Genomic DNA, 23570 nt, shown 5'->3' on the forward strand with positions numbered 1-23570 from the left:
ATAACAGATTTCGATACAACAGTCATTACATTTAACTTGAAGAGACCATCGCTTATGTATCCCTTACACACATACATACCATTCTTTGTTAAAACAAACTTATTAGACTCAACTGCAAGCCTAAAATAATTTTTACTTAACAAAGAATCAGAAATTAAATTCTTTTAGATGTCTGGTACATGCAGCACATTGTTGAGGGTAAGTTCCTTCCCTGATGTCATCTTTAAGATAACTATCCCTTGTCCAGCCACAGCAAAAGTAGACAAATTTCCCATGAATAAGTTGTTCACCATTTACAGCCTCATTATAAGTAGTGAACGTCTTTCTGTCCGTGCAAATATATCGAGTTGCTCCAGTGTCAACCCACTATTTTTTGGGATTTCCAACCAAATTAGCCTCGGACATCACAGTAGAAAGATTGATGTCATTTACCCTGTCAGAGATGTAATCTAGTTCTGTGATATTGGCTTGATTGGTAGTCTTTTTGCTTGTACTTCCGCGATCCTTTTTAGGGCATTGGCAATCAGAGGCATGATGCCTAGTCTTGCCACAATTATAGCATTTTCTTTTGAACTTTTTATTGCCATTGTTGTTGCCTTGTTTAGGACCATCTCCAGCAAACTTCCTCTTCTTGTTATGTGGTTTAGGCACTTATTCCACTACATTAGCCTTGGACTCAATGGAATTTTTACTATTCCTCTTTTTAGCATTCCGATTATCTTCTTCAATCCTTAATCAGACAATAAGTTCGTCCAATGTCATCTCTTTGCGTTTATGTTTAAGGTTGTTCTTGAAATCTTTCCAAGCAGGCAGTAATTTTTCCACAATTGCAGCAACTTGGAAAGATTCACTGAGAGACATACCTTCAGAATAAATATCATGCAAGATAAGTTGGAGACTTTGCACTTGGCTAATAACCATTTTAGAATCAATCATGACAAAGTTCAGAACTTTTCCAACAACGAATTTCTTTGTACCAACATCCTTTGTCTTGTATTTTTTCTTTAAAGAATCCTATGATTCTTTTGCTGTTTTAAGAGGGCTATAAACATTATACAGCATGTTGTCTAGGCCATTGAGGATGTAATTCTTGCAAAGAAAATCAAAATGATTCCAAGCATCCACTGTGGCAACAACTTACCAATCACTTTCATCCTCTTTAAGTATTAGAGCATCTTCATGAAGAAACCAGGCAAGATTAAGAGTTGTCAGATAGAACAACATTTTCTACTGCCATCTCTTAAACTCTGTACCATTAAATTTTTTCAATTTCCTTTCATGATTCACAGGAATTTGAACAAGGTTCTAGGTAACGGCCGGTGTTAGTGTAACAATCGGATTAGAGGTACCAATTTCAGCAGCCATCAAATCTAATTACAAAAATTAGAAAATAACTTAGAAGCAATACAATTTTCTAGTTACAAAAACCAAAAAAGAAAATCAGAATTTTGAATACAATGAAGAAACAAATCTGTCTTAAGATTGTTTGACAATCTTCACTGTATTCGACGAATAGATTAAGGAAGGAAAAAGTTTGTTTGATTACTTAAATCAAAACAAAATATAGAAAATAAAATATGGAAAAACAGATTCTTATTTTGTTATAAAAACAAAACATAATCTAAAAACCAAACATGAAAAAAAAAAATGAAACCAGAAATGAAAATTATAAACAAACTACTTAGAGTATTACTTTCTGGAAATTCAATCAAGTCCAGTGTTCAACACTGTTTCCTTAAGACAGATTTGTACTCTCTACGGTGTTTTCAGAATGTGGACATCTATCTTCTAAGATAAAATGATTAACGACAATTAGTAGCAGCACTACAAACTAAATGTCCAGCGAACACACTTTATGTTTATACTCTTTCTCACAAAAAATAAATGCAACAAAATGCAAGAAGCAAAAGCAGAAGGAATGATGAAAATTAATTGAAAAACCAAATGGAGGACTTGTGTATTTATAGGAGAATTGGTGGCTATTCAGGATAGATTTGAACAAGCAAAGAACTTGTTCGGAACAAACTTGAACAGGCAAAGAACCCCGTTCAGGTTGGAGGGAAAAAAGCTCAAAAGATGCAATGGACCAAACTGCCAACGCTAAAAAATGTTGGGGTCAATTCGGAATTTATTTTGAATTTCAAACCGAAATTCAAATTCCAAATGGTGAGAATTTAATTTAATTTTTTTAAAAAAAAATCAAATGTTTTTGGCCCAAAAAAATTAAGTATTAGACTACACAAGCCTAACCCAACCTCGCCCACTCGAACAGCGACACGTGCGTGTGTGTTTGTTTTGGGTCCAATGGGTCTAGCTCACTTTGCCCATAACCTCCCCTTCTTCAAAACTTGAGTGCCCCTTGAGGCCTACCCCAAGGTTCAATCTCAGGGCTTATAAACCCATACAATGTCAACCTAGCCAACCAATGTGGGACAAGCTTTCCTTCCTTCAATTTGGGAAATCTACCAAAACACCATTTTTATGGAGTTTACTTTGGCATCAATTTTTCATTAACCTGATAATGGTTTTGAATAATAAAATATATACTATATGAATCAGAACGCGACATAGAACGCATTACCACTAGTACCCGCCATAACCGGTTCTTGGGTCCTATTTATATCGTAGCCCAAAATTGACTAAAAATTCTGATTTTGAGCAGAATTTTCTTAACCATTGCTAACACTAGAGAGGTTTTAGAGAGATAGAAAAAGCTCTAAGAGAGATACAAAATGATTTTGGAGAGGTGCCTTAGCAAATGACCAAACAGTCCTTTAAATAGACTTGAGGCAGGACAAGTTTGCGGACACGGTCATGTGCTTCGTGGGTTGCAAACAAACTTCTGAGAGCTGGACTTTCGGACTCTCCAAATTGCGGGCGCAATGATAAATGTCGCAGCCGCGGAATGCTTAATCGCGGGCGCCATTGGTATGGTCGCGGGCACTACCGTGTGAACCGGCAGCTTTTGTGGACTTCTGCACTGCTTTGTTGTTTCACAAATTCCATGGTCACCATGCGTTGACAACTTATTTACAAATCTAATCCTTTTGGGCTGAAAAGATGACACAAGCTATCCACCAAAAAAACACACTTTGATTTTTTTAATAAAGATAATGCAAAAGCGATCGAAGTAATGGTTTCAAATTTCAACATGCAACGTCAACTCCGGATATTTTTTAACTTTTTCAAAACTTCTTCCAACCAAAATCTCAAGTGATTATTTCAATAAAGATCAAGATTCATTTTTATGTTTTGAAAAAAAATTTCAACAAAATTTCAAATTGATTATGTCAATAATCAATTGACCACAAAGTCTTTGCACCACCAAAATTGTCTTGAATTTTAATCTTGAGCATGAGACTTCCAGCCATTAAAAACAATTTAAAAGACCAGGAAGATAATGAACAAGAATTTGAATCAACAATTAAAAATAAGTTTTATCAAGAAAGATATTGTCAAAACACAAAATCTTTTAGGATAAAATCCGAACACAGTCCTAAAATTTTATAGTCATACAAATTAAATTAACTGAAATATTATATTTAAATGTTTTTATATTTCAATTATGTGATTATCACTAATAATACATGTTTTTGTGATAATAAAATAAGGGAAAATGGCAATGGGCCTGTCATGACTATAGAAGAAAATGACATAATTCCATATTTTCTGAGTCATAACTAAAATAAAAAAAATAAAAAATAAAAAGCCATAACCAAACAAGAAGAAAATTGATCATAGCTAAAAAAGAAAATGATGTAACTAAAAGTGTATATGGTGCGTGGTGTGTATGATAGAATTCTCCTAAAATAGGAGATAGGCATTTATAGAATACAATAACAACAAATAGAAAAAAAACACTAAGACTGTGTTTGAATTATGAATTTCAATATGAATTTGTGAAGGAAAAGGAAAAACAAATAGATAAGTTTTTTATTTTTTTATTTTTTTTCCCTCATATTGGCATATGAAAGTGTTGTTTTGTAAGTTTACCCAACTTAACCATGTGAAGAGTGGACCCATATTCAACAGTGTCATCTGAGACCTACCATTCAAAATAGTGTTTGATTAGTCACTACAACAAATCATACCTTTGGCGATCATTTTTGGCGACTAAGCAAATTTTAGTCGCCGAAAGTACATTTTTTGGCGACTAAAATTTAAATTTGTCGGCGTTGGTTCAAGATATCGCTCTAAAATATTTTAGTCAATAAATATTAATTATTGGCGACTAAATTTAAATTTAGTCAGTAAAAACTCAAGTTTCAGCGACTAAAATTTTGATTGGTCACTGTTAGTCCAAATTTTAGGCCAAAAAAAAATAAATTAATCAGTAATATTGGTTTTTCCCGACTAAAATTAAAATTAGTCGCCAAGTAGTACTTTTGGCGACTAATATTTTCGTCGCTGTTCAGTAACCTTTTGGCTACAAAAAAATTTAGTCAGCAGACCTATCGCTTTGCCGACAAACACAGAAATTAGTCGCTAAAGGTTCAATTTTCAACCCGCCAAACCTTCATTTCCGCACGCGCCCCTCTCTCTGTTATAAAGAGTTAAAACATATGCATCAAGTCTTAAAGAGTTATTTAAGCCCATGTGTACCATATGCATCAAGACTAGTCTTAAAGAGTTATTTAATTATGTCTTAAAATAATTTTAATTATGAAACATAGTGATGAAAGGGGTGCAAATGGTATGCCCGTGTGTAGCAGACCCTATGCATCAAGGTCAAATGTTATTAAGCCCCAAATGTTTCGCTTAGTGAAAGGAAAGAAACTTAAAAAAGAAAAAAAAAGGTAATAAAGAAAAAGAAAGTAAAGTGGAATTTGTTTCAGCAAAGTATTGATGATCTTGTGTGCTCCTTTTTCAAAATCTTATGGTAGTGTTTGATTTATTAAAATGAAAACATATAGAAATTGCTTGGTTATTCCTTATCTTTTTTATGAAATGATCATTCTCTTACAATAATGAATGATAATTTCATTTATAATCCGTTTTTCACAATTTTTTTTAATAAATCAAAATCATGATAGAATAAGCATTATTCTAATTCATTCACATGAATCAAATATAGCATAATTGTTTGATTGCAAAGAGGCATTTAACTAAAACAAACATGTCTATTTATTATACAAGAAACACTGTGATTCATTTCAAGTTGCATGCAACCCCCTAATCAACGCAATCAATTTTCATTCCACACATAAATGAAACATACAGGGCTTATTTGTACTCAAAATCAATTTTATTGGAACGCATAAATAGACTATAAGGCAACCTTATTTAAGATCATTGCAATACATATTTAAACAGGCCTTGCAACAGTCCCTCTAGTTCTTCCATGTCTTTTACCAGTTCCAACAAGAGCATCCTTGATCGCAAGCAACTCAGCTACAACATCACTCATGTTGGGTCGTTCTCTCGGCAATTCTGCAGAACAAGCAATTCCAATTCGAAAAATCGAAGCCAAAGTCTCCAAAATTTTAACATTACTCCAATTCTTACCAGTGCCCGTGGCGGTTTTGCTTGTTTCCCCCTCTCCTTGTTTAAGAAGAATTGGATCTGCAATCCTCTCTACTCCGTCAGACAAAGCAATTTTGACAAAGTTATGAAGGGTCAAATTGTCATTAAACATCTCATCAGTGGGTCTTTTTCCTGTGAACATCTCGAACAAGAGGATGCCATAGCTGTACACATCGCCATATGTTGATACCTCACTTCCCATTCCATACTCTACAATTCACACAACAAAATCCAACTTTTCATAAATGAAATAGGAATAGATGTAATGTTGTTATTAAATGTTTGCTATTTCAAATGATATATGTAAATAAACCTTTTGGGGAAAAAAAATATGAAAGCATGTTTACCCGGTGCAGCATAACCGACAGATCCTCGTATTCCAATAGAACTTGATTGGTTTGCAGAATTGGAATGGTTGACTTCAAGAAGGAATTTTGCTAACCCGAAGTCACTTACATGTGCAGTCATTTCACTATTTAGAAGAACATTGCTAGGCTTCAAATCACAATGAACTATTGGTGTTTGGCAATGATGGTGAAGATAATCCAAAGCAGAACCAACATCAATGGCAATATTTAACCTTTGAAGAAGATTCAAACTCAAGGGCATATCATCAACCATATGTTCTCCAGTATTTGGATGCAGCCACCCATCTAAGCTCCCATTGACCATGAACTCATAAACCAGTGCTTTGAAATCGTTGCCCTGATAATCAATACCTGAACATGCAGTTAGTACATCGACAAGATTTCGATGCCTAATATTCCTCAAGGTCTCACACTCAGCAATGAAGCTCTTGGAAGCTCCTCGATGTAAAAGGTTAAGTACCTTTGCCGCAACAACCGTTCCATCATCAAGAATTCCTTTATACACTGACCCAAAACTACCAATACCAACCAAATTGGCTGAAGAGAACCCATCAGTAGCTTTAAGGAGACCTTGGTAAGACACATTCATGAGTAAATGTTCCAGTGAAACTGAACAAGGCTCCTTAATCTTCTTCTTGAACCAAAAAATATACACCAAACATGTCATCAAAATTGCTCCCAAAAGCCCGCATAATAAAGAGATAACATATTTTAAACTAAAAATGGACCTTTTTTTGGAACCTTTGAAGTTACATATGGGTAATTGTAATTCAGGTACACCCCCACAAAGTTTATTGTTTCCTATGATTGAAACAGCACTTGCATTCTTGAAGATGCCTTTAACTGGCACCTCACCGTCAAAATCATTAAAAGACAGGTTTAGTTCCTGCAAGAATTCAAAACCTTCTAAATAATCTGAGATTTTCCCTGACAAATTGTTGTGAGAAAGATCTAAAACTTGAATCCCTCTCAAAAATCTCAAAGACGAAGGAGTGGTCCCCTGAAACAAGTTGGCTTGCAAGTATAGGATTTCCAATTTTAGACAACTACCGAGAGTGGCCGGAATTTCACCTAATAACTTGTTTTCAGAAAGGTCCAAGGAACCGAGATTAATCAGATTTCCAATATTTAAGGGAAGTGAACCAGTTAGATGGTTTTGAGATAGGTTTAGAAGTATTGACAGTGATGAAATATCAAACACTTCTTTTGGTATTGTACCACTAAGGTTGTTGGCACTAAGATCCAATAACACCAAATTTTTACATTTCCCCAAACTTGCAGGGATGCTTCCATGAAGTTTGTTTTCTGCTAAACTGAATTTGGATAACAAAGTTAAATTTCCAAATGAGTTGGGAATATTCCCTGAGAATTGGTTGTCAAGTAACGCAAACTCTTGTAGCTTTTGAAGCTGACCAATATTAGGTGGAATATTACCTGTGAACTGGTTGCCTGCCAAAAAGAGGTTTTCCAAGTTGATAAGATTGCAAATCCCTGCCGGTAAATCTCCAGACAATTGATTGTATGTTAGAGATAAGTCTGTAAGCTTAGTAGAGAGATTACTAATGGATTCCGGCAACACCCCTCCAAAATTGTTCTGATTCAGCTCCAGCAGATCCAAATTTGTGGCATTAGTCAAAGAGGATAGAAAGCTCAAGTCATCAGCTTTCCCACTTCCAAGACCATTAAAAGCAACGGCGAATCGCTGAAGTTTTTGCAACTTCTCCAGGGAAGGAACTTTTCCAACGAGCTCATTTTCACCCACACCGAAGAATGCCAGATTCGTGGCATTTGAAATGGATACAGGAATGGAACCAGTAAATTGGTTTCCATGAATGCTGAGGTATTCGAGATTTGGGAGAGAAATGCCAAAGTGTAAGGGAAGACTCCCTTCAATTTGGTTAGTTCCCACGTCAATAGCCACAATAGATGAATGATTGAAAAGCGAAGGAGGAATTGTACCTGATAAGCTATTTTCATTCACTACAACATAAATTAGGCTTGTCAACCGACATAGAGCATCAGGGATGCTCCCTGCCAAATTGTTTTTGCTTGCCAGAAGTTGTTGAAGAGAAGACAAATTTCCAAAAACAGGAGGGATAAGTCCTATGAAATTGTTGGAACCGATGCTAATGATTTCGAGCTTTGACAACGCGCCAAGCTCTGAAGGAATTCTTCCCACTAGCTTGTTGTTCTGGATGTTGAAAATAATGAGCTCAGAACAACGAGATAAGTTGGCAGGAATGTTGCCGGTGATGGAATTGTTGTTTAGGCGTAATACTTGCAATCTTCTCAAACGGCCGAGTTCAGGAGGAATTGCACCACTGAAGCTATTGTTTTGTAGTTGTAGCGCTCTGAGAAAGCTTAGATTTCCGATATGAGGTGATACAGTTCCTGCCAATTTTTGGGAACTTAAGTCCAATTTCGTGACCCTCTGGTGACGACGACCACATGTTACGCCATGCCAATGGCAGAAGTGAGTTGTTGCATTCCAGAAGCTCAAAACCTGTAGAGGATCTTCGATTACTCTGGCTTTGAATGCAAGTAATGCAAGTTGATCTGTCTCGTTCCCTCCTGACCTAGAGGTCAATTTGGTGGCAAGAATGCTTGATTGCAGCAAGCTCAAGCAACATAGAAGTATATGTATGAAGACTTTAAGAAATGAACAAAACTTACTAAAGCTCAAACCTGAACTCCTCATTTGTGTTGAGGTTGTTTATAAATACATTCTTTTCCATGTAAGTAGTTATATATATTACTTTCACAAATGTTACTGTCTTAGAAAAATATGTAAGTAATATACTTGTGTAAAAGAGATTGAATTTATATAATATAGAGTTTAAATATAAAATAAAATTGAATCATAAATTATAAATAAGTTGCTTATTTAAGTGGTTGTCAAATCATTTCTTAATAAAATTCAGATTAAAATTTTGGGCAAATTACATATACACCCCTCCAGGTTTGGTTAAATTACAGATACCCCTGAGGTTTCGGAAATTACATCCCGCCCCCTGAGGTTTGTATTTTCATAACAATTTACCCCCTGAGGTTTATATTTCATAACAAATTACCCCCTAATTTCTTATGCAAATATAGCATTCAGGGGGGAATTCGTAATTTCTCAAACCTCAGGGGGGTATCTGTAATTTTGTCAAACCTGGAGGGGTGTATATGTAATTTGCCCTAAAATTTTTGAAATTGTGATATAATTGCATTACTTGTGGTTTGTGAGTCAAAAAAATTATTTCTTGATCCAAGGACACTATCTGACGGTGCCTCGGACTAATCACAAATTATTATATCCCTTTTTATTTTTTAATTACTGAATATAAAATTATAAGAAAAACTCTTTTTACCAATCATAACATATCTGACACCACATAAATGTGCTCCTAAACCACCAAATAATGTAAGTCCTATTGAAGGTTGTTGAAATGGGTCCATCACGTCAACTGATAGAGGCTAGATTCGCCTAAACACAATAGCATATAGTAGCTTGGTTAGACTTTTCCAAAACCATCAAATAACGTATCTCCTATTTAAGGTTGTTGAAATGAAGTTTTTGAAAATCGAACCCAATAGGCTAGTTTGGCCGGTTGAAATTTTGGTTTGGATATATCTTTTAAACCATTTCAACTCAAAAATTGGCCTATTTAGAGATAATAAAAAAAAATTGACAATTGAACCGCCCAACTGGTTGACTCAGTAATGGGTCAGGTGAACCGGCCGGATTGATAAAATTAAAAAATTTTAACTTTTTTTTTTTATATTTTCTAACTTTTTTTTTCATTCATTAATTCTTTCTTTCTTATTATATATACATAAGAAAATTTTAATTAAAAACTCTCTTTTAAAAGTCTCTCTTGCGAAGAATCACATTCAAAGCTTAAAATTATTGTGAAAGTCTCTACCTATTTATAAGAAAAAAAATCTTTCAAAGAAACTTAAGAAATCCATATGGGATTCAATCAAATTTATTAGAGGAAGACTTGAAATTTTGACATCCCTCTAAAATTTTTGCTCTTCTTTCAATCAAATTATTTGAATTAAAATCATATAGAAGGAATATTGAATATTTAGTTTCCTATTCCAAAATTGAAATTAATAATATTTTTAAATATATTATTATATTTTTTAGTAAAAAAATATTAGAGAAATATTTAAGATAATTTAATATTTTCAATTTTTTAAAATTTATAATTTTATTACTTATATTTTTATTTAAATATAATTTTAATTTATTTATGATGTTACGGTTCAATTCCGATTTAACTCGACGGCTAAATCAATGACCTGTCTACTCAATCCCTTTTCTGGTTTGCTCACAGATCCACTTTTTAAAACACTGGTTGAAATGAGTCCAGCACGTGAACTGATTGGGGCTAGATTCTCCTAAACATAATAGCATATAGGTTGGGTAGACTTTGTAAAAACAATTTTAGGATAAATTACCAACACACCTATAAAATTTACTTAAAATATGAATTTTTTTTGTAATTTTAAAAATTATTTAAGATTTTTATATTCATAATAAATAGTCCATTTTATTAATAAATTATCATGTTAATAAACAGTTTTTAATAATATTAAAATTTTATTTCAATTAATAATTTAAGTAATTTTATTATTGTATAAGAGAGCAGTTAGAAATTTCATATTTTTAGTTAATTTTGTTAAATAAAAAATTTCTGACAATGGGATATTATAATTTTTCAAACCACGGTGGGCAATCCGTATGTTAAACAAACCTCAAGAGGTGCATCTATAATTTGTCCTAAATTTTATTTTTGAGCACCTTTTGAAAACTTAGCTATTTCAATTGGTCTTTTATTTTTTTTTAAACTATTTTATGAGATGAAAAAAAGTTATGTTTGGAATGATTTGTGAATTTTTTGACATTTTGTCTTAGTGCAATACTACATCCTTCTAATTTTATCCCTCCAATTCCACCCTACTAACACGACTAAAACTCATATGAAGCGGTCTCACACTCCTCTCCTCTCATCTTTAGCCCCCTCTAATTTCACATCATTGAGGATGAAATCAGGGGGTCACAATTAGGGAGATGAATAATTTTTCTTTGTCTTATTGACTATTGTAACATTTTTTGTAATTGTTGGCTATTTTAGCCAAAAGCCAAGTCGCAAAACATGGCAATTTATTGTCAAAAAGTTTAATTCCTAGTAATGATATGTTTTAAGGGAATTTGTTAGGAAATCCTCATACTTGTATCTTAATTAGTTCATAATATATTTTTGTATTCCAATTAATCTAATTATTTAGACATTTAATCCACTAAATTCTAATTCTCATGTATAAGGTATTTTATAGACAATTTTACCCTTATAAATATTTTTTGAATCCTTAACAACTTGGTGTGCATATTTTGGACTAGTTTGTGCTTTTTATATATTAAACTTTCAATTCATAATTTTGTTGTACATATTTTTTTTTTAATGAAATTTATATTTTTGAAATCTAGTTAACGAGATCTATTAAATTTCACTTGAATTCATATTGTCAATATGAACATTAATGCGCGTTTTACCCTATTATTATTAGAGGTATTTTGGTAACTATGTCACCTGTATGACTTAGCGGAATAGAAGAAAATAATTTGAAGTGAAAAATAAGTAGTTGAAGAGGGATTTATGAAAAAATATTTTTTGGACCCTTAGCGTGCACTATTTTAGACTATTTTGTACTTTTATGTACTCGTGGTTGGGCATGTGATTTTTTATCAACTGTTAATATTGTAATTATGCATGTCTTTTAAATTGGTATATGATATGTATACAAAATATGGAGACTTATATGAATAAATTGATCTGTATCCAAAATACTATTAAGTAAGAAATGAATACATACTTGGCTGAAGAATTTAAATGAGAAATGAGAAATTTTATAAATATAAACATTAATTTATAGCTAATTGTTGAGATCACAATCTTATCTTAAACAATAAACAATAAGCGGTCATTTAAATATATAGTATTACACAAATTTTTTTCTATCAACTTCTTATTTCAATTTTTCATAATCTGTACCTGTAATACAATTGAAGGTATGAAATTAATTGTAAAATTACACAATTTTGTTTAATAGTTCATCTCATAATACAAATTCATTGAACTCACTATTACATATTTTTTGTACACTATTGGTGTAAAAATGCATTAGTATTAATATGTAATATATTTTTATAATAAAAAATTATTGAGTCTCATTTTTTGTGCCAAGAATATCTTGCATAATGAAAATATAACATTAGTCATTATTATATTTTCATTTATACAGAAAACTTGGAATAATTTTTTTAAGAAAATGAAATGATATTGTAACTTAATATTTTGATTAATATAAGAATTTATAATTATTTCACGATATTTATAGATCTATACTTATAAATGTTCACATGATCACTTTAATGAAACCATCAAGTTACATAATTTATTATGACATCTGTAAGTAATCAGCATATAACAAAAATTGATTGAAACTTTTTATTTGATGTACTTACTTTCTGTATAATTGAGTTGTTGTGATAATATTTGGACATCATTTTTTTCCCCTTATAATTTGACTAAAATGTGTGCATGAGGTGCATTATTTTTCTTGAACTTCACAACAGATAAGATAATTCTGGTTTCAGCTCATCTAATTTGGCTTGGAGAGCATGTTGAAATGGATTTTTTGTAGTTTTTGTTTCATCATCTTCTTGTTTTTCTTCTTACTCGCATTATAACTAATTGTAATAAAAATATTTTGATGAGTATGAGTTTAAAGCGATATCATATTGTTATGAATTTCAAAAATTATTTTTCTTCAATAATGTGATTTTTTCTGTGAGGGGAAAAAAGTACAATTATTGTCATGATGGAAGTGTTTTGCAAAGTTTTGGTTTGTTATTGAAAATGTTTGTTGTGGGTACTTATTTGTATGTCATGTATGTATATATGTATTAAACATAAGTTGATAAAAGAATAATACACAATTCTGTAAAAAAAATTCTAACAACTATAACAATATTACTAAGCAATACATGTTAAAAAATTAAAATATCCGATGATAATATAGTATTACAGAATGACAATGTATGAATATAGTAAACTTATATAAACTTACATTTATATTTTTTATATATTTATATATGTAGACATTGACATGTATAAAATATCACAAAAATAATATGTGAAATTTTTTCTAACAATATAATACAGGTAACAAAAAAAAGTTAATTATTCATAATTAAATAGCTGGTCAAAATTATTAATGAAGAAAGATTTAAAAAAAAAAAAGAAAAAAAAAAGAGAAGTTTATAGTGTTGGGTTTGGTTTGTTTTTTCAAGCTTTTGTTTTGAATTTTTTGATTTTCATTTTTGTGTTTTTGTCTTTGACACAATTTTTTTTAATAACTTTTTTAAAAAATTCACTTAATTTAATAATTTTTAATTTTTTAATTTTACTTTTAGATTTAGATTCACTTAATCTAAATGCAATTAGAAAATAATTTATTTTGTATTCTTTTAAAAAAATATTAATATTAAATAATAATAATAATAAATATATATATATATAATAACAAAAAATCACAAAATTTTTTTAGAAATATTTTACTTTTTAATTTTATTTACATTATTAGATATTAGATTTTTATATAAAAGTATAATTTAAATATAAAATATGAAGAAATTTCAGTATCTTTAATCACCAAAACTGTGAAAATATAAAAAATCAAAGATTAAAAAACAGATTTGAAAAATAAAACCAACAAAAGTGGTTCTTGTTTAGAATATTGATATCATACATTGGTTATTAAAGTACCATGTAAAATATTATAGCTCATAAAATATAATTTAAACAAAAGAAAGTGTCTGAAGGTAACCTGCGAAATTTTGAGATGTAGAAAGCACAAATCTTTATTTTAAAAACGTATGTGTTTTCCTCTGTCTAGATTTAAATAAATACATACAACTTTAATATTAAACCAAAATTATTCATAATTGTCACACCCCAAATCCGGGCATGACCGGCCGTGGCCCTATAGCGATCCCGGATTTACCCTTGTTGTATAGTGATCCGGACATGTGTCCGTGGATGTTAGTAGTTGTTTATTATCTTGTTTACATCCTTTCTTTACTTTGTATTTTGAGTTATGGGATGTGTTGAGCGGGTTTGTTACAGGTTGGTTGAGTTTAGAAACCAAAACTAGTTGCCCAGATTTTTGGCCTGTACGCTCGAGCGGAGGTGTTGGCGCTCGAGCGTAGATTACATCCATCCAGTATCTTGTTGTGCAGTGTTGTGAGCTCGAGCGTAGGGATTGGGAGCTCGAGCGGAGGCCTGGTTCTGCAAAAGTGCTGGGCGAGTGCATTCTGCGCTCGAGCGGGAGGTTGGCCGCTCGAGCGGAAGTCTGTGAGTGGCCGCTCGAGCGGGGTGTTTTAAGCTCGAGCGGAAGACTGGGTTTAAGTCCCGAAATTGTGACTTTTCAAATCACTTTTTCACTTTCTCTTCTCTCTCTTACTTTTCCAAAACACCATTGTTGAGTCTTTCTCTCTAGATACTACCTTCTCTCTAGGTTTTGATCTAGTAGGAGTGATTTACTCACCTTTGGCCTTTACAAAAAAGTTGTTGATCGTCGAGGGCTTCATTTTAATCTGAAAATCACGGGTTTTGGAGCACGTTGGGTTTTGTCGTCTTCTCCTTTGGGACTCCGAATTTGAGGTAGGGATATCCTACTCCTCTCTATGGGTTTTGTCTTTAAATTTTGGTATTTTGAGATGTTGGGCTTGGTTTGGTAATTTTGTGAAAGTTTGGGGCTTTTGTGTAATTTTACAAAAGTTGGGGGTTTTATTCATAATAAACCTAGATGCATGTTTGGCATAGAAAAATAGAATGATTGTTGAATCATTGATGAAAATGGGACCTAAGGGTTGAAATGGTAATTATGGAAAATGGCCTAATTACATTGTTTAATTAATTGGGATAATTAATTGGTGAGAAATGAGGAAATGAAATGTTGATTGAATATCCATTTGTGCATTTATTTTCTGTTTTAGAAATAACTGCATTGGGCTATCGGTGGAGGATAGTCGTGATTGTTGTAGACAATGTATGTTGATTAGGCAAACTGAAACTAATCAATGGAATGTGTTATGGAACTTGACAGTTGCTAGAATACATTAATTGTTTGTATTGTGTGATTGTATATAGAACCAATGTGTTTATATATGTTGTGTGTAGAGGAGGAGATAGGGGATGTACTCCGCGGTTTAGGGGAAGATAGGGGATGTACCTCTAAACCGGATAGGTATTTGGAGGAGATAGGGGATGTACTCCGTAGACAGAGCTCATATGCTTGTCTAGAGAAGTGAAGATAGAGCTCATATGCTTATCTTTGTGAAGTGAAGTGTGGATACAGCTTGTATGCTTATCTGTGGATATTGTTGATATACATATCTGTTGTAGAGTGTGGATACAGCTTGTATGCTTATCTGTGGATATTGTTGATATACATATCTGTTGAGAATGTGGATATAGCTTTTATGCTTATCTGAATGTGAGATATAGTTTTTATACATATCTGTGGAAATGATGATAGAGCTAGCATGCTTATCTGTTGAAAAAGGGAAAATGAAAAGTAATCGGGACTTGTAAGTCGTTGACATAAATATGTAATTTATGTGATTGAATCAGTGTTGACCAACTATCAATTGCTAATGTTTTAGTCATTGTCCATGGTTGGTTTAGTGTATTTCTACTGGGCTGTGGCTCACCCTATATGGGAATATTATTTTCAGGTACAGGAAGCATGCCACCTCCAAGGACATAGCTGGGAGGCTAGTGGCGGGCATAGTTTTGTTGTTGTACTTTTGACGTATTACATGTAATTTCAAGCCAAGGGCTTAATGTGTAAACGAGTTAGAACTCTTTGTTGTAACCAAGTGTTAACTTGGAAAGCTGTAAGCCCGTAGGGCATTTGTTATGAGGTTAACATGTAATACTTATGTAATGGAACTCTAAAGAATGAAAGAATGTGGTTAGTTTATATGTAAATGTATGTCCTATTAGATGGGTTTATTGTTATTATTTTGAGGGCGTTACAACTTGGTATCAGAGCGTACCGGGTTTGAATACTTTGGGTACGTGGGAAGTGATTAGGATCACAATGGGTTTGTCTCGCTTGATAGAGACTTAGATGTAGTATCATATGCTATGTGCTTAAGTGATAACATGTTTATGTGACTATGTGGGTATGGGATTTAATTTCTGGGATATTGATTGGATCCTTGAGTTTCTGGGAGTCTTGTTGGAAAAGCACTTGATCAATGCTGTTTCTAACCGGAACTCTAGTAACGCCTCGGGACTATTATTATCCGGAAATGAAGTTCGTAAGTGCTTATGTGTTTATGTGCTTATGTGGAGTGAATTACAGTTGTCCATGCATTAGGACGTGAGTGATTAGTTTCGGCACACCTATGAATGTGCTAACGTTCTGTGTTGCCTTTATTAGGATGTCAGGACGAGGAAGAGGTGCTAGGCGTGGTAGACCTGCGAGGCAGGAAGTACCGTTACAGGGTGAGATTCCGGCAGTGCAGGAGGGAGTTGGGCAGGCCAATGTGGCCGAGCCAGTGGGTCAGCAGGCTATGGGTGCCTTGGCCAGAGAGATAGCGGGAGCTTTAGGTATTCTTAGAGCTGGGAATCAGGCAGCTGAGACAGGGCCTTCTTTCTTGAAGAGGGAGTTCTTTCGGTGTAATCCGGACGAGTTTATCGGGGATCCTAAAGAGCCGCTTAAGGCAGATGAATGGCTCGAACAGACAACGAAGACGTTTGAGATGCTTGGCATCGAGGACGGAGCACTGAAAGTGACCTTGGCATCCTTTCAACTGAAGGGAGATGCGGGTCAATGGTGGAAGTACGAGAAAGCTCGTGTTGGTGGTACTTGGGAGGCGTTTATAAATGCTTTTCAGGAGAGGTTTTTGTCTGCAGTAGCAAGGGAGAAGCTGAGGGATCAGTTTAGCCGGCTTAATCAGCAGGGCTTGTCAGTGGCCGAGTTTGAGGCTACTTTTACCAGTCTGTCTAGGTTTGCACCTGAACTGGTGGCGTCTGAGGAACGCCGTTGCTATGAGTTTGAGCGGAAGTTGAGGCGGGGCCTCAAGTTGAGAGTTGGTGGGTCTTATATTCGAGAGTATAGACACCTAGTGGATGCTGCAGCTCATATGGAGCTTATGATGCAGGAGGAGGATGAGGGTCAGAGAGGCTCCAAGAGGAGCCAGGATAGTCAGAGTGATGGCAGGAGGCAGAGGGGTTCTAACCCTCAGCAGTCTCAGGGTGCAGTCTCTAGATCGACCTTTCCAGTGCCTAGTGTAGGCTCGGGGAGAGGCAGTCAGGGAGAATTCACTTGTTACAAGTGTGGCCAGCTGGGTCACAAGGTTTCTGTTTGCCCGCAGAAGGGTGGGGGTCAGAAAGCTGCTTCTTCTTCAGCTAGACCGCCGAGTCAGAGTTTGGGCAGGGGGCAGCTCTTGATTTGTTATCAGTGTGGACAACCTGGGCACATGAAGAGGTTTTGCCCACAGTTGAGTGCCACTTCGGGAGCGTCTGGTTCTAGGCAGACGCAGGGTTTTCAGCCAGCTCAGTCTGTGCAGGCCTCGAGGGCCAATCCGGGAGTTTCGTCATCCCAGTCTGTGCAGCAGTCTTTTGCTCCGAGAGGTGAGCAGGTAGACCAGGGGCCTACGGGGCGCGTGTATGCTGTTACCGCGCAGGATTTAGTACCAGCTCCATCAGTAGTGAGAGGTACTTTTCTGTTTTGCAACTCGGTTGCTAATGTGTTGATAGACACGGGTGCATCTCATTCTTTTGTATCTGCTGCATTTGCATCTGTTTTGGAATTGGAGTTAGCACAGTTAGCATCTCCTATTTGTGTGGTATCGCCTTTGGGTGGTGAGTTGATCCTGAAACAGGGTGTTAGAGGATGTGATATAGAGGTCGCCGATTATAGGCTTCCTTTTCCGTTTGTTGTCATGCCCATGAAGGGTTTTGATGTTATTTTGGGTATGGACTGGTTATCGTCATACCGGGCTGTTATTGATTGCTACCGCCAGAGGGTTACATTGTGTACCTTGAGCGGGGAGTGGTTCCATTTCTTGGGAGACCGGGTTGGTAGTGTTTTGCCACCGGGGTATGATTCGCGAGGGCGAAGTGAGCTTAGTAGTCTACTTGCTAGCTTTGAGAGTGGTGAGAGTGGTGAGACCCAGCATGTATTGCCGAGGGTGGTTTGTGAGTATTCGGATGTCTTTCCCGAAGATCTTGTTAGTTTGCCACCTCACCGAGAGATAGAGTTCTCTATTGATTTAGTGCCCGGCACGGCGCCGATTTCTATGGCACCTTACCGTTTTGCTCCAGCAGAGTTGGTTGAGTTGAAAGTTCAGCTCCAGGAATTGCTCGATAAGGGCTTTGTTCGCCCTAGTGTTTCACCGTGGGGAGCACCGGCCCTCTTTGTTAAAAAGAAAGATGGTGCCTTGAGATTGTGTATTGACTACCGGAAGTTGAATCGGGCTACGGTTAAGAATAAGTATCCTATGCCCCGTATAGATGATTTGTTTGACCAGTTGAAGGGTTCCCGTTGTTTCTCTAAGATAGACTTGAGATCGGGTTACCATCAGTTGAGGGTCAGGGAGGAAGATAGTCCTAAGACGGCATTCCGTACGCGGTATGGCCATTACGAGTTTCTGGTGATGCCATTTGGGCTTACCAATGCACCGGCAGTCTTTATGGACTTGATGAACCGGATTTTCCGGGAGTTCTTAGATCGATTTGTGGTTGTCTTCGTGGACGACATTCTTATCTATTCGTCTTCTGAGGAGGAGCACGAGGCACACTTGCGAGTGGTGCTTGAGTTACTTAGAGCCCATAGGCTGTATGCCAAGTTTGGGAAGTGTGAGTTCTGGCTGGGGGAAGTCAAGTTCTTAGGCCACGTGGTATCCGGGGAAGGGGTGTCTGTTGATACATCCAAGGTTGAGGCAGTGCAAGATTGGGCACAGCCTAAGAGTGTATTTGAGATCCGCAGTTTTCTAGGATTAGCTGGGTATTACCGTCGGTTTGTGAAAGATTTCTCCAGGTTAGCATCACCATTGACTAGGCTGACTCGGAAGGGAGTCAAGTTTGTGTGGAGTGAGACTTGTGAAAAGTCGTTCCAAGAGTTGAAAGTTAGATTGACTACCGCTCCGGTGTTGATTATTCCGGAGAGAGGGTTGGGTTATGCGGTTTATTGTGATGCCTCACGAGAGGGTTTGGGTTGTGTGTTGATGCAAGAGGGAAAAGTGGTAGCTTATGGCTCACGTCAGTTGAAAATACACGAGAAGAATTACCCTACTCACGACCTAGAGTTAGCAGCAGTGATCTTTGCCTTGAAAATCTGGAGGCACTACCTTTATGGTGAGAGGTTCGAGGTATTCTCGGATCATAAGAGTTTGAAGTATCTGTTTACCCAGAGAGACTTGAATTTGAGGCAGAGGAGATGGATGGAGTTCATCGAGGATTATGATTTTGAGTTGCACTATCATCCGGGAAAGGCCAATGTTGTGGCCGATGCCCTTAGTAGGAAAACCATTAGTGATGTAGCTTGTATAGCCATCCGGGAATGGGAGATGTTGGGAGCACTGGGCGAGTTTGATTTGCTACTGGGCGAATCTGTCGAGGCTGCGGCCTTGTTTTCTGTTGTTGCGCAGCCTACACTTGTGATTAGAGTGTTAGAGGCACAGAGAGGTGACCTTGAGGTAGAATCCCTCCGAGAGAAGATCTCCAGTGGGAAAGTTGAGAAGGGTTTGACGGTGTATCCCGACCTGAGTGTGAGATACCGAAACCGTTTGTTTGTACCGGAGTCTTGCCGAGAGGAAGTACTCCGAGAGTTTCACCATTCGCGCCTTGCGGTGCATCCGGGAGGTACTAAGATGTATCAGGATTTGGGTCGCCAGTTTTGGTGGCGGGGTATGAAGAGAGATGTGGCTGTTTTCGTATCGAAATGCCTTACTTGCCAGCAGGTGAAGGCCGAGCATCAGAGGCCAGCGGGTTTGTTGCAACCCTTGCCTATTGCCGAGTGGAAGTGGGAGCATGTCACTATGGACTTCGTTGTAGGTCTTCCGAGGACTCAGCGGAGTAGTGATGCTATTTGGGTGGTTGTAGACCGGTTGTCTAAGTCGGCGCACTTTATTCCTATGCGCGTGAGAGATTCGGTAGATCATCTTGCCGACTTGTATATTCGGGACGTAGTGAGATTGCACGGGGTCCCAGTGACGATCGTCTCAGATAGAGATCCTCGTTTTACTGCCAGGTTGTGGCAGAGTTTGCAGAGTGCCTTGGGCACTAAGTTGACCTTTAGTACGGCTTATCATCCTCAGACTGACGGGCAGTCCGAGCGTACTATTCAGATCCTCGAGGATATGCTTCGGGGTTGTGTCCTGGACTTCAGTGGGACGTGGGAGAGGCACTTGCCATTGGTAGAGTTTGCCTACAACAATAGTTTTCAGTCTAGCATCGGTATGGCACCGTTTGAGGCCTTGTATGGCCGACCGTGTAGGTCTCCAGTTTGTTGGGCCGAGGTGGGTGATGCACCTTTGTTGGGTCCGGAGTTGGTTAGGGAGACGACGGAGAAAGTTGAGCTTATCCGTAGGAGGCTTGTTACAGCCCAGAGTCGACAAAAGAGTTATGCCGACCGTAGGAGGAGGCCTTTGGCGTTTGAGGTAGGTGATCATGTCTTTCTGAAGATATCACCTAGACGAGGCCTGATGAGGTTTGGGAAGAGTGGGAAGTTATCCCCTCGGTTTATTGGTCCTTTTGAGATCCTTGAGAGGATTGGTGAGGTTGCTTATCGATTAGCCTTACCACCGCAGTTGTCCGGAGTGCATGACGTGTTTCATGTGAGTATGCTTCGGAAGTATGAGCCAGATCCATCACATGTGCTGGATTGGACTGATTTAGAGGTAGATGAGGATGCCTCGTATGAGGAGAGACCGGTTCGGGTCTTGGATAGGCGGGATCAGGTCCTGCGTGGCAAGACCATTCCTTTGGTGAAAGTCTTGTGGAAACATCACGGAGTGGAGGAAGCCACTTGGGAACGTGAGTTGGAAGTCCGTGAGAAATATCCGGACTTGTTTGTTGATATGTAATCTTGTATTTAAAATTTTACATTTTGTTGAACTTAAGAGCTTTTATATATGTCTCAAGTTGTGAAACATTGAAAATGTTTTGGTTATTGGAAGTATGTTTTGGAACTTGCCGCATATGGAAGTTGAATGTAACATTATATGTGTTAAGTATATTGTTGAAATTGGAAAGATAGTGCATAATGTTGATGCATGTTGAAAATACATATGTTGTTTGCATATTGTGATATGTCTCTTGTTAAAGGGATGGGATGACCGGTAATGGGTCGAATTGTTGAATGTTAAAATGTAACATTGTTTAAAATGGAGGAAAACTTGTTTTGAAAACTTGTGCTTAATTTCGGGGGCGAAATTCTTTAAGGGGGGGAGGTTATAGCGATCCCGGATTTACCCTTGTTGTATAGTGATCCGGACATGTGTCCGTGGATGTTAGTAGTTGTTTATTATCTTGTTTACATCCTTTCTTTACTTTGTATTTTGAGTTATGGGATGTGTTGAGCGGGTTTGTTACAGGTTGGTTGAGTTTAGAAACCAAAACTAGTTGCCCAGATTTTTGGCCTGTACGCTCGAGCGGAGGTGTTGGCGCTCGAGCGTAGATTACATCCATCCAGTATCTTGTTGTGCAGTGTTGTGAGCTCGAGCGTAGGGATTGGGAGCTCGAGCGGAGGCCTGGTTCTGCAAAAGTGCTGGGCGAGTGCATTCTGCGCTCGAGCGGGAGGTTGGCCGCTCGAGCGGAAGTCTGTGAGTGGCCGCTCGAGCGGGGTGTTTTAAGCTCGAGCGGAAGACTGGGTTTAAGTCCCGAAATTGTGACTTTTCAAATCACTTTTTCACTTTCTCTTCTCTCTCTTACTTTTCCAAAACACCATTGTTGAGTCTTTCTCTCTAGATACTACCTTCTCTCTAGGTTTTGATCTAGTAGGAGTGATTTACTCACCTTTGGCCTTTACAAAAAAGTTGTTGATCGTCGAGGGCTTCATTTTAATCTGAAAATCACGGGTTTTGGAGCACGTTGGGTTTTGTCGTCTTCTCCTTTGGGACTCCGAATTTGAGGTAGGGATATCCTACTCCTCTCTATGGGTTTTGTCTTTAAATTTTGGTATTTTGAGATGTTGGGCTTGGTTTGGTAATTTTGTGAAAGTTTGGGGCTTTTGTGTAATTTTACAAAAGTTGGGGGTTTTATTCATAATAAACCTAGATGCATGTTTGGCATAGAAAAATAGAATGATTGTTGAATCATTGATGAAAATGGGACCTAAGGGTTGAAATGGTAATTATGGAAAATGGCCTAATTACATTGTTTAATTAATTGGGATAATTAATTGGTGAGAAATGAGGAAATGAAATGTTGATTGAATATCCATTTGTGCATTTATTTTCTGTTTTAGAAATAACTGCATTGGGCTATCGGTGGAGGATAGTCGTGATTGTTGTAGACAATGTATGTTGATTAGGCAAACTGAAACTAATCAATGGAATGTGTTATGGAACTTGACAGTTGCTAGAATACATTAATTGTTTGTATTGTGTGATTGTATATAGAACCAATGTGTTTATATATGTTGTGTGTAGAGGAGGAGATAGGGGATGTACTCCGCGGTTTAGGGGAAGATAGGGGATGTACCTCTAAACCGGATAGGTATTTGGAGGAGATAGGGGATGTACTCCGTAGACAGAGCTCATATGCTTGTCTAGAGAAGTGAAGATAGAGCTCATATGCTTATCTTTGTGAAGTGAAGTGTGGATACAGCTTGTATGCTTATCTGTGGATATTGTTGATATACATATCTGTTGTAGAGTGTGGATACAGCTTGTATGCTTATCTGTGGATATTGTTGATATACATATCTGTTGAGAATGTGGATATAGCTTTTATGCTTATCTGAATGTGAGATATAGTTTTTATACATATCTGTGGAAATGATGATAGAGCTAGCATGCTTATCTGTTGAAAAAGGGAAAATGAAAAGTAATCGGGACTTGTAAGTCGTTGACATAAATATGTAATTTATGTGATTGAATCAGTGTTGACCAACTATCAATTGCTAATGTTTTAGTCATTGTCCATGGTTGGTTTAGTGTATTTCTACTGGGCTGTGGCTCACCCTATATGGGAATATTATTTTCAGGTACAGGAAGCATGCCACCTCCAAGGACATAGCTGGGAGGCTAGTGGCGGGCATAGTTTTGTTGTTGTACTTTTGACGTATTACATGTAATTTCAAGCCAAGGGCTTAATGTGTAAACGAGTTAGAACTCTTTGTTGTAACCAAGTGTTAACTTGGAAAGCTGTAAGCCCGTAGGGCATTTGTTATGAGGTTAACATGTAATACTTATGTAATGGAACTCTAAAGAATGAAAGAATGTGGTTAGTTTATATGTAAATGTATGTCCTATTAGATGGGTTTATTGTTATTATTTTGAGGGCGTTACAGGCCCACAGGGACTTAGCCCAAGGCACACGTAAGCCTAAACACGAATCCAATCACATTGAACAACTGAACAATAGTCCAATAATAAATCAC

General features: G+C 36.7%; 1 protein-coding gene across 3 annotated transcripts; it reads right to left on the reverse strand.

The window, feature by feature from the left end:
* Positions 1-5173: 5173 nt before the first annotated feature.
* On the reverse strand, positions 5174-8692 carry LOC114259915 (LRR receptor-like serine/threonine-protein kinase EFR). Of its 3 annotated transcripts, none has more exons than XR_014333912.1 (3): positions 5837-8681; positions 5506-5733; positions 5174-5430 (listed from the first exon to the last, which is right to left on the reverse strand). XR_014333912.1 is itself a non-coding variant. In XM_082876546.1 (3 exons), the coding sequence occupies exons 1-3, from the start codon at positions 8587-8589 to the stop codon at positions 5306-5308; spliced, it is 3072 nt and encodes a 1023-aa protein (XP_082732672.1). In that variant the 5' UTR covers positions 8590-8681; the 3' UTR covers positions 5174-5305. The 3 variants fall into 3 exon arrangements, 2 of the variants coding, with proteins under 2 accessions (XP_082732672.1, XP_082732666.1); XM_082876546.1 differs by having other exon boundaries at positions 5871-8681; XM_082876540.1 differs by having other exon boundaries at positions 5174-5733; positions 5871-8692.
* Between the last annotated feature and the right edge of the window lie 14878 nt (positions 8693-23570).

Source organism: Camellia sinensis, chromosome 1, assembly GCF_055761805.1.
Source record: "Camellia sinensis isolate YWXY chromosome 1, ASM5576180v1, whole genome shotgun sequence".
In the NCBI taxonomy this organism is placed as follows: Eukaryota; Viridiplantae; Streptophyta; class Magnoliopsida; order Ericales; family Theaceae; genus Camellia; species Camellia sinensis.